The sequence below is a fragment of the Pan paniscus genome, chromosome 18, assembly GCF_029289425.2.
Source record: "Pan paniscus chromosome 18, NHGRI_mPanPan1-v2.0_pri, whole genome shotgun sequence".
NCBI classification, from domain to species: domain Eukaryota; kingdom Metazoa; phylum Chordata; class Mammalia; order Primates; family Hominidae; genus Pan; species Pan paniscus.
This window is the reverse complement of record NC_073267.2, coordinates 12,989,742-13,007,864: the sequence shown is the minus strand read 5'-3', so window position 1 is coordinate 13,007,864 and position 18,123 is coordinate 12,989,742. Positions and strand designations below refer to the sequence as shown.

General features: G+C 47.7%; 1 protein-coding gene across 3 annotated transcripts in view; it reads right to left on the bottom strand.

Annotated features, from left to right (window-relative positions):
- The window catches only part of SNX29 (sorting nexin 29), a 593,890-nt gene that overhangs the window by 108,888 nt on the left and 466,879 nt on the right, over window positions 1–18,123 (bottom strand). Inside the window, exon 19 of one of the 3 annotated variants that reach the window (XM_034939806.3) lies at window positions 11,406–16,562. The exons of the other annotated variants lie outside the window; for them this stretch is intronic. Within the exon in view, the coding sequence (XP_034795697.1) occupies window positions 16,515–16,562 (48 nt within the window). The 3' untranslated portion in view covers window positions 11,406–16,514. Of the gene's footprint in view, window positions 1–11,405; window positions 16,563–18,123 lie in introns of those variants that run through there. 3 annotated transcript variants of the gene reach the window in all.

Genomic DNA, 18,123 nt, shown 5'->3' with positions numbered 1-18,123 from the left:
GTGCTCACATCACCACTTATCAGAGAAGTGTAAATCGGAACCACAATGAGATACCACTGCACACCTGTTAGGATGGCCCTTCTCCAAAAGATAAGAGACAAGTGTTGGTGAGGGTATGGAGAAAAGGAAACTCTTGTACACTATTGGCAGGAATGTAAATCATGGAAAATAGTATGAAGGCGCCTCCAACAAATACAAATAGCACTACCATACAGAATCCAGCAATCCTACTTCTGGATATATATCTAAAGAAAGTAAGACAGGGTGTGATGGCTCAGGCCTATAATCCCAACTCTTTCGGAGGCTGAGGTGGGAGGATCCCTTGAGGCCAGGAGTTCAAGACCAACCTGGGCAACACAGTGAGACTGTCTCTACAAAAAAAGTTTAAAAATTAGCCAGGTGTGGTGGTACATGCCTGTAAGTCCCAGCTACTCAGGAGGCTAGGGTGGGAGGATCGCTTGAGCCCAGGAGGTGGAGGCTGCAGTGAGCTGTGATCGCATCACTGCACTCCAGCCTGGGTGTCAGAGCTGAGACCCTGTCTCAAATTAATTAACTGAAAAATAAAATGAAACTTTAAAATAAAAAAGGAAATTAAATTAGTACCCTCAAGAGCTATGTGGACCCGCATATTCACTGCAGTATTATTCACAAGATATGGAAACAAACTAGGTGTCTGTCAACAGATGAATGGATAAAGAAAATGTGGTGTGTCTATATATTTATATACACACACATAAACATGCCACATATGGAATATATGTGGTACACACACACACACACACGCCGTGTAATAATATTCAGCCATAAAAAAGAAGGGAATTCTGTCATTTGTGACAACATGGATAAACCTGGAGGGGATCGTATTACACCAAATAAGCCAGACACAGAAAGACAAATATTGCCTGACTTCACTTACAGGCGGATGTGAGTGAAGTTCTATGGATAAACTCATAGAAGCAGAGAACAGACAGGGGTTGTCAGGGGCTGGGGGAATGGATAGGGGAGATAGGTGATGTTGGTCAAAGGGTACGTCTTATAACTTTCTCTTAGAAGATAAGTTCTGCAGATCTGATGACAGCATGGGGACTCTGGCTAACAATACCATGGTACTGTTTACTCAAAATCTGATGAGAAAGCCGACTTTAAGTGTCATCTCACACACACACACACACACACACACACACTCACTTCGGGAGGTGGTGGATATGTGAATCTGATTGTAGCAGTCATTACACGATGTATATGTACATCAAACCATCATGTTGTATGCCTTGAATATATACAATTTTTATTTGTCAACATTTAAAAATTTAAAAACAATTTTTAATAATAGAGGTTGATATGATTTGGTTCTGTATCCCCACCCAAATCTCATCTTGAATTGTAGCTCCCATAATTCCCACGTGTTGTGGGAGGGGCCCGGTGGGAGATAATTGAATCACGGGGGCAGGTCTTTCTCATGCTGTTGTCTTGTTAGTGAATAAGTCTCATGAGATCTGATGTCTTTATAAGGCAGAGTTTCTCTGCACAAGCTTTCTTTGCCTGCCGCCATCCATGTAAGATGTGAGTCGCTCCTCCTTGCCTTCAACCATGATTGTGAGGCCTCCTTAGCCATGTGGAACTGTGAGTCCAATTAACGCTCTTTCTTTTGTAAACTGCCCAGTCTCGGGTATGTCTTTAACAGTAGCATGAAAACCGACTAATACAGAGGTGATTAGGCAATGAAAAACTTCTAGCCTCGCCTCAGTTGTGCTGTGTGGATATACGGCACAGGCCCAGCTGTCACATCTGGGTTTGAGTAGCAACGCAGAGAAAGTGCCTCCGCCTCCACCCCAAGTCAGAGGGACAACGACCACTGGCAGGCAGCAGTGCCCAGGAGCCTGGCGTCCTAATAAGGGGCATCTTCAGCATGGGCAGCAGCAGCAGGGGCCACAGAGAAAATCACAAGGGGCGAGTCCCTGAGTCCACGTGAGGCGGCTCCTGGGAAACTCAGAAATAGCTGGAGTCACTGCTATGGGAGCTAATTTCCGGCAATCAAGCTGCTGGGGGCTCCAGCGATCATAGCAGGGGGATGTAAAAGGAAGTATGACTTCATCCTGCAGTCACATGTTGCAGTCTGGATATTTGAGTCATGCACATGATCCCCCCTTAGCCATGTGCATTGCTAAACAGGCTGCTCCATTTGCGGCACTGATATTCTGCATAGAGCTTTCTATTTCCCTGGGAAGGTAGAGCAGGCTTCTGCTTCTCTCTTCATAGATACAAACACCTGCCAAGTCTTCCTGAGATGGGGGGAGGCAGTGAGGAATAGAAGCAGGACCCTTGTTTATTCTGAAATCATGGAATTAAGACACTGCTTATGATATATTGATAAGTATGACTCCAGTCACGTGTGTGTGTGTGTATAATTAAATCCCCAGAAATAAGACTGGGATACAAATTAAAACATTAACAGTGGCTGCTATTTCTGAATGGTGATAGATTTTTATTTTGTTTATCTTCTTTCAAGATTTCCAAATTTCTTTCTTCTACTGAACAGACTTTGGTAACAGAAAAATTAAATGGTATTTTTCAAGTTAAGTGGGACTTCTGGTTGGCGCTGTGAAGACAACACACCTCAAACCCTCCCTCTTCTCCCCAGATACAATTGGATGAAGACTAAACTGTAGAGGTACTTGAAAAGGCAAGTCACATCCCAAAATGAAAGGCACGTCTCTATCCTTCAGGAAAAAAGAGGCAATGTCCAAGAGTGAATGGCGGAAAGTGAAGCTGACCATGGAAGCAGGGTCCAGCCCAGGCTGCAGGGCCAGGACTGAGAGCTCGCTGGGGACTAGACCTATGGCAAGAGATCGAGCCCAGCACCCAAAGCGAAGCCACAGCTGAGGCCCAGGGTGTTCAGGGTGTTTGAGATATTGATCTCCACACTGGTCTGGATATTTTCTCATATATAAGAGTGTGTGTGTGTGTGTGTGTGTGTGTGTGTGTGTGTGTGTGTGTATACATATATATATATATATATTTTTTTTTTTTTGAGACAGAGTCTCGCTCTGTCACCCAGGCTGGAGTGCAGTGGCGCAATCTCAGCTCACTGCAACCTCCGCCTCCCGTGTTCAAGTGATTCTCCTGCCTCAGCCTCCAGAGTAGCTGGGATTACAGGCACCTGCCACCATGCCTGGCTAATTTTGTATTTTTAGTAGAGACAGGGTTTCACCATGTTAGCCAGGCTGGTCTTGAACTTCTGACCTCAAGTGATCTGCTCGCCTCAGCCTCCCAAAGTGCTGAGATTACAGGTGTGAGCCATGGCACCTGGCCAGCCTGAATATTTTCTATCATAAAAAATTTAAAGGAAAACTCCTCTTGGAAGATGCGATGCTCAAATTGTTTTCCAACCACAAGCAGAATTGCTGTGACAGATGGGAGGTTGCTTTTCACCCTGCAGCCTCAGCACCAGAGCCTCTGAAAAAGCTTCTGATAGAGGAGACAAGTTTTAAGAACAGAATAAGTTTCCATTTGTCTTGGAGAGAAGGAGTGAAGGGCTGCGGTGAGAACTTGCTCTGACTGCAAAACTCCATGCAGGCAGGAAGCCAAACGTGCCTCTAGCCCTCGTCACAGTAATAGAAGCAGCAAAACCACCTCTGGAAATTCCTTCCAAGTCAGCCCAGCTGCACATTCACAGGTATCCAATCTCTTGAAGTTCACCCAAAGTTTATTGAGCAGCTACTAGGCACCAGACTTGTGGTGGCTCCAAGGAGAGATACTGAGCTGAGCCAATAGTTTGGAGCAGTGGTTATGGATACAATAAGACTAAGGCTGCCTGGGATAGAATCTTGATTTCATATTCTCATTAGTTGTATGACCTTCAGTAATTTGCTAAAGCTCTCCACACTTGCTTCAATTTCTTAATGTAAAATGTGAGCAATTATCGCATCTAACTTCTAGGACTGTGTTTGAAAATCAACTACTTTGCTTAACATTTAAATATTTAACAAAAGTCGGCTATTATTAGCAAAAGCAATGTGCCTGTTCTAAAGAAGTTCACACATTTGGCTGGGTACGGTGGCTCACGCCTGCAATACCAGCACTTTGGAAGGCTGAGGTCAGGCATTCGAGACCAGCCTGGCCAACATGGCGAAATTCTCTCTACTAAAAGTACAAAAATTAGCCGGGCATGGTGGCATGCACCCTGAGTAGTCCCAGCTACTCAGGAGGTTGAGGCTGGAGAATTGCTTGAACCCGGGAGGTAGAGGTTGCATTGAGCTGAGATCGCACCACTGCACTCCAGCCTAGGCAACAGAGCTAGACTCTGTCTCAAAAAAAAAAAAAAAAAAAAAAAAAAAAAAAAAAGAGAGTTCACACATTTGTGAGGCAGCCAGCCAGCCAAAAAGTTACAGTCCAGTGGAATAAGTGTTATGTGGCATAGGGATGCACAGGAGGCCAGAAGGAGAGGTGACATGGAATGCAGTTTCCTGGAGGAGGTGATGGCTGAGCAAAGCCCTGAAGGATGAAGAGGAGCTGGCCAGGGGGAGGAGGAGGTAACAAGAGGGAAGAGCAAGCTAAAAATATAGAAGGAGTTTTCTACTTCGGTTACACTAAGACCTTTCCAAATAAAATGTTCTTGACAATAGGAAATCATTTGAACAAGCAAGGCACTCAACTCTGAAAATACTAAAGAAATCACTATGCCCAGCAGACAGTTTTAGGGTTTCCCCCTCTGAAGGAAAGTTTCAGCCGCACTAGGCCTGTTCGGCTGCGTCTGGCTGCGAGCCGTGGTTGGGTGATGAAGTCTCATTCAGCAAAACAGCTCTTGTGAGAAGGAATGGGCTGGGGAGGTCGTGATTCAGCCAGGACGGCCACTAGCATGTCACCTTCCGATGTGATCCTGAATGGCCCTCTCCCTCCTGCCACAGCTAACTATGCTTTACAGAATCAGGAGCTTCTCTGGCTGCATGGAAGCTGAGCCATGCTTCATCTCGCCATGCTTCTGTTCGGTATATTTCCAACCACACTGGGAGCCAGGCACTTCTCTTCTGGAGAGGAACTCTGTGAGCTAGGCCGATGGTGTCGCTGGTCCTTCTATCTTCTTAGTCACAGACTCTTTGATTACCAGGAAGAAAAGCCAGTTCACTATGGCTTTGGGGAAATGGGGTATTACTGGATGGGTACAAGGGTATCTCAAAAAAACCAAGAGCTGGAAAGACTGCTGGGCCTCCTGAGGGGCAGGACCAGTGACCAGAAAGCCACCCAAGTCCAAGGTTAGCTGCAAGGCCATGCTGCTCTGCTCCTCTGCACACCCAAGGGATCCTGCTGCCTCCCTGCAAGTTTGCTTTCTCCACCTCCCGAGCTCAGGGTCTAGACATGACACTCCCTCCACCCAGCCCCACGTGCATGCAGACTGACCCAGGCTCTGAGGCATAATCCCGCATGGTCCAGGAGGAAGCCTCCGTGCGAACAGTGGTTGTCTTTATCTGCCTGCCATCCACTTCCTCTTCTTCAGTTCTCCTTTAGGGACCCACTCTCCACCCAGCCTGTCTCTGGGCTCCCTATGGGTCCCGCTCCAGCTCTGACCCTAGAGTAGGCATGAGATCAAGGCTGGGAAAATCAAAGTCCTGCATGCACCACCGTGAGGGTGTTCCACCCCATCCAGGCCCATCAGGAGCCTGTATGACAGGGAGAGAGCTGAGGGGTTTCATAGCCACATTTCTTGGCCTGTGAGGATCTAAGCTCAGAGCTGCTGGTGAGCCCCACAGGAGAGGAACCTACTAGAGAACACACTACAGAGACGCAGAACCTAAGGGGGAAAAGGGGGGTAGGAGGATAGCGGGGGAGGGGAAGTGGAGAGGGGGAGGAGGGGGGAGTGAAATGGGAGGAGGAGGGGAGAGTGAAACGGTGGGAGGAGGGGGGAGTGGACCGGGGAGGAGGAGGTGGGGGAAGAAGACAGCAGGAGGGGGCGGAGGAGGAGGAAGGGAGAAAGGGAGGAGGAGGGAGAATAGCTGAGACCCTAGATCAAGCTACAACAGAATGTTTTACTTATATAAGGCAAAAAATTTGTTTTCTTTTAGCCAGTTCAAGGTAAGATTTTGCCACTTGTAGTGAAAAGACCTGAGACCAACAGAGAATCTGATTGGGCCAGTATCTGGGTAGTTTTCTCCTGTGTGAGTGCTCACTCTGGGCCAATGAGCTGTGGCCAGAGCCTGCCTCTGCGCATGTGTGCAGCGTGTGCAGGAAGAGAAGGGGAGTGGATTGTGACACACTCCAAAGGCTACCTCCTCCTTGGTGCTCACAGCACTGACCTTTCTGGGTTTAACTGGCCTTCTAACTCATCTACACAATTCAAAGCTCCTTCCTGTATCCTTCACCGTGACTGGGAATTGTTGGCTGGGACAACCTTGCAGCCAACACCAAGAGTATAAATACTTCCTTTCTCCCTCTACAAACAGGACCAGTGATAGCTGTCTAACAACAAAATGTACATAATAAATACAAAACCCTCAAATAACTACTGATCTTTAATCAAAGAGCTGCAACTTCTCAGGCAGCCACAGAAGCGAGACCACTCAGTGTCTGGGTAGGGCTCGCGTTTGATGCTTCTTCCTCCTCTGCAACCAGGCAAGGTTTCCGTCTGGATTCTCCAGAAGACTTCTGCCTCCCTGTCCCAGTGTTATGGAGACCTGTCCCCCGCCGAAATGCATTTAAGAGGTTTTAAATAATGCCAAGCAGATGGTGGTCAGCTCGGGGCAGATACGCTACAAAATGCCAACTAAGGTCCCTCTGGGCTCACAGATGGAATGTGGCTGCCACTTCCCAATGGGCCTGAGGTTTCTCCACGTGCAGTGCAGAGCCCAAGGTGAAGCTGTTAAGGCTCTCCGTCTACAGATGCACAGTCTTTTTTGCACAGCTGCAAGACTGTGCTTATGGTCTTTAATCTTCCTCTTTGAAAAGCATCCAATTTAGGAATTTTTGCAGTAATCATTTCAGAGTAATGAAAAACAAACAGAACAATAGAACATTTCAGATGTGATAGGCACACTCTCTGCACCTCTCTCTAATGTATGTTTCAAGAGATGTATTAGTCATCACGAGGAACCCTCTTTTGTCTCCCCACGCAATCAAATTGCACCCGTATGCAGACCACAAACATCGTAATACAGTTAATTTACCCAATGTACTCATTTCTCTCTCATAACAATGCCCGTAAGATAGCATTCAATTTTGTTTTAAAATTTCCTCACATACAAGATGGGGCTGGGATGAACATTTTTCCATCTTGCAGGCTTGCAAAGCACCACGGTAGAGGCTAACGTGTGCCATTTTGCCTGGTCCAAGTCTTTTTATGATGGGTAAATGAGGTGTGAACAGGGCCTTACCCAAAGACCCAGAGTGAGTGGTGGAGACGTGATTTGAACCTTTGTCTTTTCCCCCACCTAATCTGTGTTCTTCCTCCAGACCACCCTGTCCTGAAGCAGTAGAGAAAGAGCTCAGGCTCTAGACAAGGCATTGAGGTATAGTGTGGGCCATTCTTGAGACCTGCCGTATCTCTGCAAAACACAGGCAGATGCCTCCCAATCACTAAGAGTGGGGAGGCCCCACTCCAGAGAACAGAGGTTAAAGTGCAGGCTGTGGGAACTGCTGCCTCGATTAACCCCCGACTCCACCACCTGCCAGCTGGACAACCCTGGCCAACATACCTTACCTTTCTGAGCATCAGTTTTAGCATCTATAGAGCGGGGATAGTATTAGCACCCACCTAAGAGGGTTGTGACATAACACATGCATAAAGCATGACCGGTGTTTATTGTAGTGTTATTAGCAATTCTGGAAAGGGGTTGAACTCTCCTTAAATGCTACATGAACACACAATGTGACTTGACCTGCCCTGAATGTATTGCTACTTAGTAAGGAGAAGAAAAGGGTAAAGGGGTCTGGTCTGACATCACAGCTTACTGCCCACTAGAAGAGGGTGGCATTATGGCAAAGGAAGCCTCGAGTGTCACAATCAACTCTGTCAATGCAACTCAAACACTGCTTTGGTCCTGAGATGCAGTGTTCTCTCTGGAGGCCATCGGCAGACAAGATGCTAATGCCCCGGGCCTTCTGGGAGTTCAGAGGGTGCTCCTGAGCAGCTCCCATCAACCTAGGTACGTCTCTGTGAAGGCCAGCAGCTCAGAACCTTTCCACCTTTGGAAAAGCTCACAATCCCAATGCATCCTCTCCCTGAAAGGAGGCAATTTCACACATCCCCCCAGGCACACATGCACATACTCCACCAGATACATATACATACACATGCTACCGGGTGCACACACTATCAAGTACTCACACACGTATCCCTTCAGGCACACATGCACACACCCCATCAGATGCTCATCCATGCACACACTACCAGGTGCACACACTACCAAGTACTCACACACTGCCCCACCAGGTATACATCACTTTCGCCAGATGCACATACACACACGCACACACACATGTGCACACATGCCACCCAGTATACACCCTTACCCCACCCCAAAACTATCCTCTACCATCATTCTCTCTCTGCTTCTTCACAGCATTTGGCATAATGAGCAATTATCTTGCCTAGTTTTTTCCAGTATCGTGCTGTATTTATTGATGCCATAGGTTGACACTGTCTGTTAACAAGATGAATCATTTGAAATGGCAGGCAATCGCAGCTGCTGACCTCAATCTGTGGTACATACCAAGACTTTATTTATTGATGGCTTGCTGTCCTCTCTCCACTGAACGTAAGCTCTGCACATTTTAAGATTTTATTCTTTTAAATGACAAATACTAATTATACATATTCTTGGGAGTACATGACCAGAGTCTTATTCACTATGCCCTAGTACCCAGACCAGTGCCTGGAAATAATGGATATTCAATACTATGAATGAATGAATGAACGAACAAATGAACAGATGAATAAATGAACATCACCTGAACATTTACTTGCAATTGTACCTTTACAAGCCTTCATCTTTACTATGCAATGAATTCCTTGAGGGCAAGAACCAAGATGGAAACCCCTAGGAGCCCTCAGTTCCTGGAGATGCCCAATGGGTGCTAGATGGGTGGGTAGGTAGATGGATGGACAAATGGAAGGAAGAGAAGGAAACAAGAAGGCAAGCAGGAAAGAAGGAAGGAGGGAGGGCTTACCCTCCATACCGGGCCACCTACAACTCATCTATCCTTGCTTATAAGCATCTGGCACTAAGCAAAGGATGGATGCTTCTGACAGTCAAGACCAAGGTCTGCATATGCAAATCTCTGTGTGTGGCACTGGGACACCTCCTCCAGTCTTCTGCACAAATAAAGACTTTGCAAAGCCTACTGGATGAAGTTACCGACACTCATAGCAGCGAAAACTGGGAAGTCGGAAAAGTCTCACCTAAGACAGAGGAAGAAAAACGTAGGTCCCGGGATCCACAACTCAGGGAGGGAAGAGACAAGGAACACTGGCTAATGTGGGGAGAAAGAGGACTTCCTTGGCCAGGGCTCTGGGAGCCAGAGTGGCAGCAGGTGGCCACCGCCACCTAGAGGTCAGTTACAGCCACGGCGGGTGCTGGCCAAGCCGGTATGCAGGGCTTGCCTGGTGTGTGGCTGACCAGGAGTGCCGGAGGTTCTCAAAAAAAAAGTCCTTGATGGGGTAGACCCAGGGTCTGGAAGTCCCAGCCAAAAGGGCCACGAGGTGTGTGGGCTTTAGAAACCCCAGGCGTAGACCAAGCTCTAACTTGCCACCCAAATCAGACTCGGTGGGGTTCTGCCAAGGAGAAGGGCGTCTTGGAGCTGGCTAACAGACTCAGGTCTTCTAGAAGGAGGAGGAAACCTTTGTCAGGAGGGACAAAATCAGCTATCTTGCCTCCTACTCCTTTTCCACACCACAGCCAGAGCAATGGTTCCCAAGTGTAAATTAAAGTCCTCCAACGGGCCAGGCGTGATGGCTCATGCCTGTAATCTCAGCACTTTGGGAGGCCGAGGCGGGTGGTTCACTTGAGGTCAGGAGTTCGAGACCACTTTGGCCAAAATGGTGAAACCCCATCTCTGCTAAAAACACAAAATAATTAGCCAGGCATGGTGGTGCATGCCTATAGTCCCAGTTACTCGGGAGGCTGAGGCAGAAGCGCCTGAACCTGGGAGGCAGAGGTTGCAGTGAGCCGAGATCGCGCCACTGCACTCCAGCCTGGGTGACAGGGTGAGACTCCATCTCAAAAAATAAAAATAAAAAATAAAAATAAATAAATAAATTCATTCCTTCAATGATGCGCCACTGCACTCAAGCTCAAGTCTAAATTCCCAGACGTGGCTTGCAGGGCCCTGCCTGATCTGTTCTTCCTCACCTCTCTCTTCAGGTTATTTTCGATGTTTGCTCTTAAACTGAGCAGCAAGCCACATTCCCCAGCAGCACCTGTGGTCCATGGAAACTCATAACTAGCTGTTGACTATGTGAGCTGAACACCAAAGTCCCTAAATGCCATGTGCTATGTCACCTCTAGAGTTCTGGGCAGCAGTTCTCTCAGCCTCTACTCAAAGAGCTCTTTGCATCAGGTAGGAATCGCATTTGGTTCCAAAATAGCTGGGGTCTAATCACTTGGGGCTTCTTTTCTGATGGACAAGCAGTCTGCAGGGAGGCAGTCCAGGATTGGGATGGCTGCTCTCCTTAGTCATCAGGGACTGAGGCCGTCCATCTTTCTGCTCTGCGATCTTAGCTGCAGAGTTGCCATCCCCCAGGTTACCACATGGCCCAAGGCAGCTGCTAGAGTTCCAGCTATCATACCTCAATTCTAGGCAACAAGAAGCAGAAAGGCAAGGCATGTACCACGCAGATGAGGTATAAGCAGCCTTTCTGGGAAGCCACAACCAATACATCTACCTATATCTTACTGGCCAGATCTTAGCTACATGGCCATATGTAGCTGCAAGGGAAGCTGAGAAATTTACTATTTTCTATGTGGGCATAATGCCCAGGGCTCTGTTACTAAGAGATAAGGAAAAAAACAACAACAACAAAAAAACCCACGGCTATTTTCAGCAAGCAACTAGCAGTGTCTGCCACACTCCTATACATCCAATTACCACATCTTGATGGAAGGCCAGGGGACAAAAAAAATTCCAAAGATACCTTCCCTGCAATCTAAATGCCTACAGTCTTATTGAGGACTCAAACAAATACAGCTGAAAAGATAAATGACAATATCAAGCAGAATTAAATGAACCACAAGTCCCACTGCAGTCTTTGAAGGGTAAGTTTTATGCAAAAAGCAAGAAAAGCAACAATTACTGAGGGCCAGCGAGGTGGCTCATGCCTGTAATCCCAGCAATTTGGGAGGCTGAGGCACAAGGACTGCTTGAGACCAGGAGTTCAAGACCAGCCTGGGCAACACAGTGAGACCCCATTTCTTTAAAAAAAAAAAAAATTACTGAGCCCTTACTCCAGCTGGACTCCATGACAGCCACTTTCTTTGTTTTTACTTCTCTTCGTTTTCACAACAACCCTGCAAAGTAGGCATTAGGCATCTGCATTTTGTTTAAGAGGAAATAAATTGGGGTTATATGATGTGCCCAGGGTCACACCGCCAGTAAGGATTTCCAGCAAGGATGGCAAACCTGCCAAGTCTAGAGCTACCTGCCTACTCTAGTGTACAGTGGTGGTTGCCTGGGGAAGGTGGTGGTCATGTGGGGGATGATTCTGAGAATGCATCTGAGTTTGATGAGAAAGTCTGTGATTGATTAGTCACGTCTGCCATGGACAGGTGAATGGGGCCAGGTGGCATGAGAGCCATATATGTAACATTCCTGTTTCAGAGGCTTACAGCAGTTGGTTCGTCTGTGGAAATGCCACATTGGCACTCTGCTGTCTATACGCCTGGGAGAATGAAGGGTGGGAGGGGAGGCACATGCTGCCACCAAGTGAGACAGCCCCAGGTCTTACTGCTGGGGATCCTTTTTGCATCTAGGGCCCCGTGCCTTAAGAAAGTGGGTGCCTAGCAACTAGCCAAGATGAAGTCCACCTCCAAGCTCTAAATTATTCCTCTTACTAACAAACGGCCTCAGAAATAACAAAAGAAATGACAGCTGCAGTCAGAACAAGGAGTAATTTTATTTTAAAACCCAACTTGAACAGGATAGATAGGCCTGTGATCTCATGTCGGAGCAGAGGTGACAGTTCCTGTCCCACAGCACCATGCCTGCCAACACCTTCACCACCCGGCTCCTCTCCTCACACCCACGGGCCCATGTGACCTCACATTTGGAGGGGTCTGGCAGTCACAGATGCAAGCTACCTCTTCCCCACGCCAGTCCCCAGGGCTGGTGACCCTCCCTCACATCCACTGAAGAAGGAGAGAAAATGATTGGGGCAACTTCCAGACTCAGCTCAGATGCCCTCCCCATCCACAAAGCCATCCTTCACCCCCTCACCCCATCCTGCCTCCAGGCTGTATGAGGCAACTCTCCTCTGAGCTCCTCTGGTCTCTACGGAGCGGTGTACTCAGCGGTGGGCATCTGCCTCTGATCTCTGACTTTCTGCATTTAGCACAGTCCCTGGCACAGAGCACTTACCATTTGACGGCTACCCACTATTGAGAACACAGTCAGCTCCAGATACCCCACAGTTTTCTCTACCTGAGGTTTTCTCAGTCACAGCACTACTGACATTTGGGGCTCGATAAGTCTTCGTTGTATGGGAGCTGTCCTGTGCATTGTGAGACATTCCACTGCATCCCTGGCCTGCACCCATGAGATGCCAGTAGCAGCCACTCCAGTTGTGACAATAAAAAATGCTTTCAGGCATTGCCAAATGTCCCCGTAGGGACAAAACAAAACCACCCCTGGCCAAGAATCACTGAAGGGCATTATCTCAGAGTTGCCCAGGGCCACTCAGCTAGAACTTGCACTGAGCTCCCTACAGCTGTTCTACCTCATTTAAGCCTCGTGATAATCCCTCAGGGTGGGTCCAGCACCCTATCCCACAGATGACAGGTCTGAGCTTCGGTGGGGCTCAATAACTGTCCAAAGCTAAACAGCTGAGCATGGGCCCTTTCTAGAGCTGAATCCAGAAGAACCATATGGCTCAAGCTGCTTATCCAGGCCAAAGACATCACTCCCTTATTTTAAGAAAGAGAGAATTGGAGGTATCCGGTAAGGCCAGTTTGGTTAGAAACCATCTGTTTGTTTATTTATTTTTAGATGAAGTCTTGCTCTGTCACCCAGGCTAGAATGCAGTGGCGCGATCTGGGCTTACTGCAACTTCCGCCTTCCAGGTTCAAGTGATTCTGCTGCCTCAGCCTCCCAAGTAGCTGGGACCACAGGTGTGCGTCACCATGCCCGGCTAATTTTTTGTATTTTTAGTAGAGATGGGGATTTCACCCCATTAGCCAGGATGGTCTTGATCTCCTGACCTCATGATCCACCTGCCTCAGCCTCCCAAAGTGCTGGGATTACAGGCGTGAGCCACCGCACCCGGCCCCATCCGTTTCTTGAATGCAACCAGTGCATGGCAGCCTTTCCTATTTCTGTCAATGCTAAAAGGCTGCTGCATGGAATCTCTTTGGTTGGTAAATAGAACAGAGTAGGTCACAGGTCATCCCACACACTGGGCAGCCACCGGATCATTAAATGGTTGGGGACAAGAGGAGGCTCCTACTCGGCAATCAGCCTCTAATACTCCCAGCTCCATGGATTGCTTTCTCTCCCCTACCAAGAACACTGCCATCCAAGGAGATGAAATGTAAACTTGGTGGAGCTGGTGGGGAAGAAGCTAATTTTCTGTTACAGAGCATCTCCATTTCGCACAGAGCCCTGAAATTGTGTTTATGAACCTAATGTGTACTTTAGAGCAATGTGGTTGGCAGTAATGAGCTCATAACTCTCAGGAGTTTGGAGGCCAGCGAGTAGCAGATTGTTGAACCAATAAAAATAGCAGTAAGTACCTCTGCAGCTCTTCTGTTCAAGGACAAAAGTGGCTACTTTGGGGGCAGGAGACGTACTTTCTCCCTTGCTTGTAGAAAGTGCATATTCTGTGCAGAGCCATGGTCAGAAGCCTTGTTATTCCCTAGTACTGGGTCCCTGACTCAACTGCTTGGCGGAGCTCATCTCGGTTTGCTTACTGGGCAAGCAGGGGGATGGTGTATCAAGTCCAGGCACTTCTACCTCCTCATGTGTTCTGGGTTTTCTCCACTCCTGCCCTTGGTCCTTCATCAGCTGTACTTGCCAGGACCTCCAAATGGTCCCTGATCGACCCTAGGTTCCCCACTGCCACCACAATGATTGGCCTAAAGCTCCAATCATACCATGTCACTCCTCCACTTAAATTCTCTGGGTCAATGCCCAAGCTCTTCAGCAAGCAGACAAAGCCCATCTGACTAGCTCATCCTTTGGGCCACCTGGTTCATATTGCATCCTCTTTGGTAACCGTGGCCTGACCACTCTCCGGGAAGCCTCCGTCTTCCCTTCTCTCACACCGTGTGCGCTGGACAGAGCCTATGATTTGGGCCTCAGCCAGTCAGAGCACCTCATTCCCTTGGCCACAGCAAGCGGTTCAGGAATGGGCACATCATTGCCTATGATTGGGTGCAGCTTTTCCAATTAATGGGATAGAGAGCTGTACCCTTTTCTCACTGACTTGAAGTCAAGTTGATCCCATTTGCAGCTTCCACAGTTGACTCCTGCCCATGAGAAGAAAGGCTGTTTGAGAATGTGCCCAAACAAAAGCTAGAACAGCCTCACCACTCAAGAGCCCTCTCTTCCCTGCACCCTGCCCCTCTCAACACACAACTGAGTGTCTCCATATATCATGGGAATTGTATTAGTCTGTTCTCACTGCTAATAAGGACATACTGAGACTGGGTAATTTATAAAGAAAAACAGGTTTAATGGACTCACAGTTCTACATGGCTGGGGAGGCCTCACAATCATGGCGGAAGACAAAGGAAGAGCAAAGCCACCTCTTACATGGTGGCAGGCAAGAGAGAACAAGAATAAGCAAAAGGGGTTTTCCCTTATAAAACCATCAGGTCTCCTGAGAATTACTCACCATCATAACAACAGTATGGGGGAACCGCCCCCCATGATTCAATTATCTCCCACCGGGTCCCTCCCACAACACGTGGGGAATTATGGAAGCTACAATTCAAGATGAGATATGGGTGGGGACACAGCCAAATCTTATCAGAAACCATGTAAAAACATTGTCAAATGTACAGCTGTTGTCTGCCCCTGTCACCGCCATCTGTGACCAAAGACAGGGATTTCAGCAATGGGATTTAGGAAAGTTCACTGGAGTTGCAGGGAAGAGAAGGGATAGTGGTCAGCAGGAAACCCACAGGCTCTGAAATGAGACAGGCCTGGATGCAACCTGCGTAACGTCAGACAAATAGCTTCTGAAGTGACTGTGACTTCTAAATGCAGAAAACAGAGCAGGGAGATGCACAGCTGGAGCGGGGGAGGTGCTGCATTTGAGCCCCTGATCAACCCGTGCCTGCAGCCAGGTTACCCCAAGACTACTGACTTACAGAGAGTAACAAATTCCCTTTTTGTGTAAGCCAGTTTGGTTTGGGTTTTCTGTCACTTGTGAGTTAAGATGCCAAATACAAACATCATTACCTGCTTTGCACTGCATAATCCACCTAAACCAGCTCACTCCAAGCTCACACATATGCCATGATCCCTGTCCTTGCCATGCCTATTCTCAAGCCTGTTCCCTCTGCTTGTCCCCACCGTGCCTTCTTTGCCTGGCTAAGTTCTACTTATCTTGGAGGGCTTGCCTCCAGCATCTTCACCCTGCAACATCCTTCCCTGGTCTCTTCTCCTCTCCTCAATTCTACCCAACTTCTGTGTTCCTCCAATGCCCTAGACCAAGGTCTATCACTATTCCTCCTCCCTATCCCCTGCTGCTGTGCCTGCTTTCCCTATCCACCCCAACTAGACTGAGCACCACCTGAGGGTAAGGAGCTATGTCTCATCTCTCTATCCCCAGTTTTGGGCACCATATCCAGCAGAAATTAGGTTGCATAGTACATGTACGTTGAAACTAAACTGAGTCTTCTTCCTCAATGCAAACCTGCCCTGCAGCCAGCAACTCTTCCCCTAGCTTGGAGAGATAATCACTGGGAGTCAACCTGGTACCTATGGGTAGAGCCTAGTGAATGCAAAAACCAAAGCAAATCACTACCGTCCAAAAGGCAAAGAAAGATGCTTAGTTAGAAGAAAATGGGTAGAGCTGGATGCAAGGAGGTTTGATGCACCTGATCAGGACAGCTTGTTGTCTTGGAGAAAGACTGACAGACATGACTATGAGCCAGACACTTCAGGGAAAGTCTCAGTTCTGTCTCTGAGCACTGGGCAGCCACTCCCATAATTAGCAGGGTGGAATGCGATAAAGTCAGGCTTTTCCAGCCAACAATGAGGGCAAGAGGATTTTCTGGAAAAAAAAGAAGTCATCTGCTCTTTTCTCATCAACTTCTCAGAACCTTTAGTATGTCACCAGATGTTGGGCTGTACATAAGCAGGAGGTGTCACCATGAAAAATAACTGCAGTCAAACAGGATCACTGACTTGGTGGCCTAAAAAAAAAAAAAAAGAGTTCCCAATTGCCTTGAACAATTTAATAATCTGCACTTTATGAAAAACATGTTCACCAGCAATTGAAGACATGGCAATATATCATGGGAATCAGGTAAAAATGCTGTCCAATACTCAGCTGGTGTCTGTCACCGTCACCACCATCCTTGACCAAAGACAGGGATCTGAGGAAGGGGATTCAGGGAAGTTCACTGGGGTTGCAAGGAGGACAGGGAAAGGTGGTCAGCTGGAAACTCACAGGCTTTGAAGTGAGACAGACCCGGACGCAAGTCTTGGTTTTGTCACTTACAAGCTACGTGTCCTTGGTCACCTTGCTTAACCCCTCTGAACTTCAATGCTCATCCATAAATGGGGAGATAATAATGTCATTCTTGCTGTTGCCCTGGTGGGGCCACTGCGAGACATAGGCCTCATACATCCGCAATCAGCACAATCCCGGGAACGCCACCATCGTCATCATTCCCAAGCCCCAATCCTAGGCCTTCCGGGAGCTAGATGTGAATGATCTCAGCTACCATCAGCTGATTTGGGGGAGGTTTTCATCCCACTGGATAAAAGCCCTTCCCTAGTGTCTTCCTGACAACGTGCCAGCAATGGAGACACTCAGATGTGTGTTGAGAGGGGCAGGGTACAGGGAAGAGAGGGCTCTCTGAGTGGTGGGGCTGTTCCCGCTTTTGTGGGACACATGAAGCACTCTCGCCAAGTGACAAACACAATCTCAGGAGACAGCTTTGAAAAATAACACACGAGCTGGCAATCTTATCTGTTAACCTGCATCTCAATTCCAGCCAAGGAATTTTCAAAAGGCATCCAATGAGTCCCCTCAGCCAACTGGTTTCCACCATTCGGGTCTCACAGCAAGGGAATACTGATTTTGCTGTAAGACCTAGGAGAACAGGCTGCTGGTTTACACTGTCTTCTTCCCATTTATGAAATCTCGGCTCTGTCCGGGTGGTTTCTCTGGACTTTTGTTACTACAGATTAAAAATGAGGTTTAGAAGGGTGAAAATTGATCCAGAAAGTACTGACTGAGAGTCTTTGGGGGTATCCAGGATTAGGCTGGACACCAGGATAGTTTTTAGTTTTGATTTTTAGAATTCCGCTAACAACAAAAATCCATCATGTATACTTTTGTCCATCTGCAGAAAAAGGTAAGACAGAAAGGTGCCCAAAGTTCATGCTAAGCCGATGGGACTTCTTCAATTGCCTGGATGCTTTCAGAATCAAAGTTTGTATTTAAGAAATGGTGCTGGTCTGTAGCATTTATTTTACTTTTTTTTTTTTTTTTTTTTTTTTTTTTGAGACAGAGTCTCCCTCTGTCGCCAGGCTGGAGTGCAGTGCCACCATCTCGGCTCACTGCAACCTCCACCTCCCAACTTCAAGTGATTCTGCTGCCTCAGCCGCCCAAGTAGCTGGGACTACAGATGCGTGCCACCACATCCTGCTAATTTTTTTTATATTATAGTAGAGACGGGGTCTCACCATGTTGGTCAGGCTGGTCTTGAACCCCTGACCTCAAATGATCCGCCCACCTTGACCTCC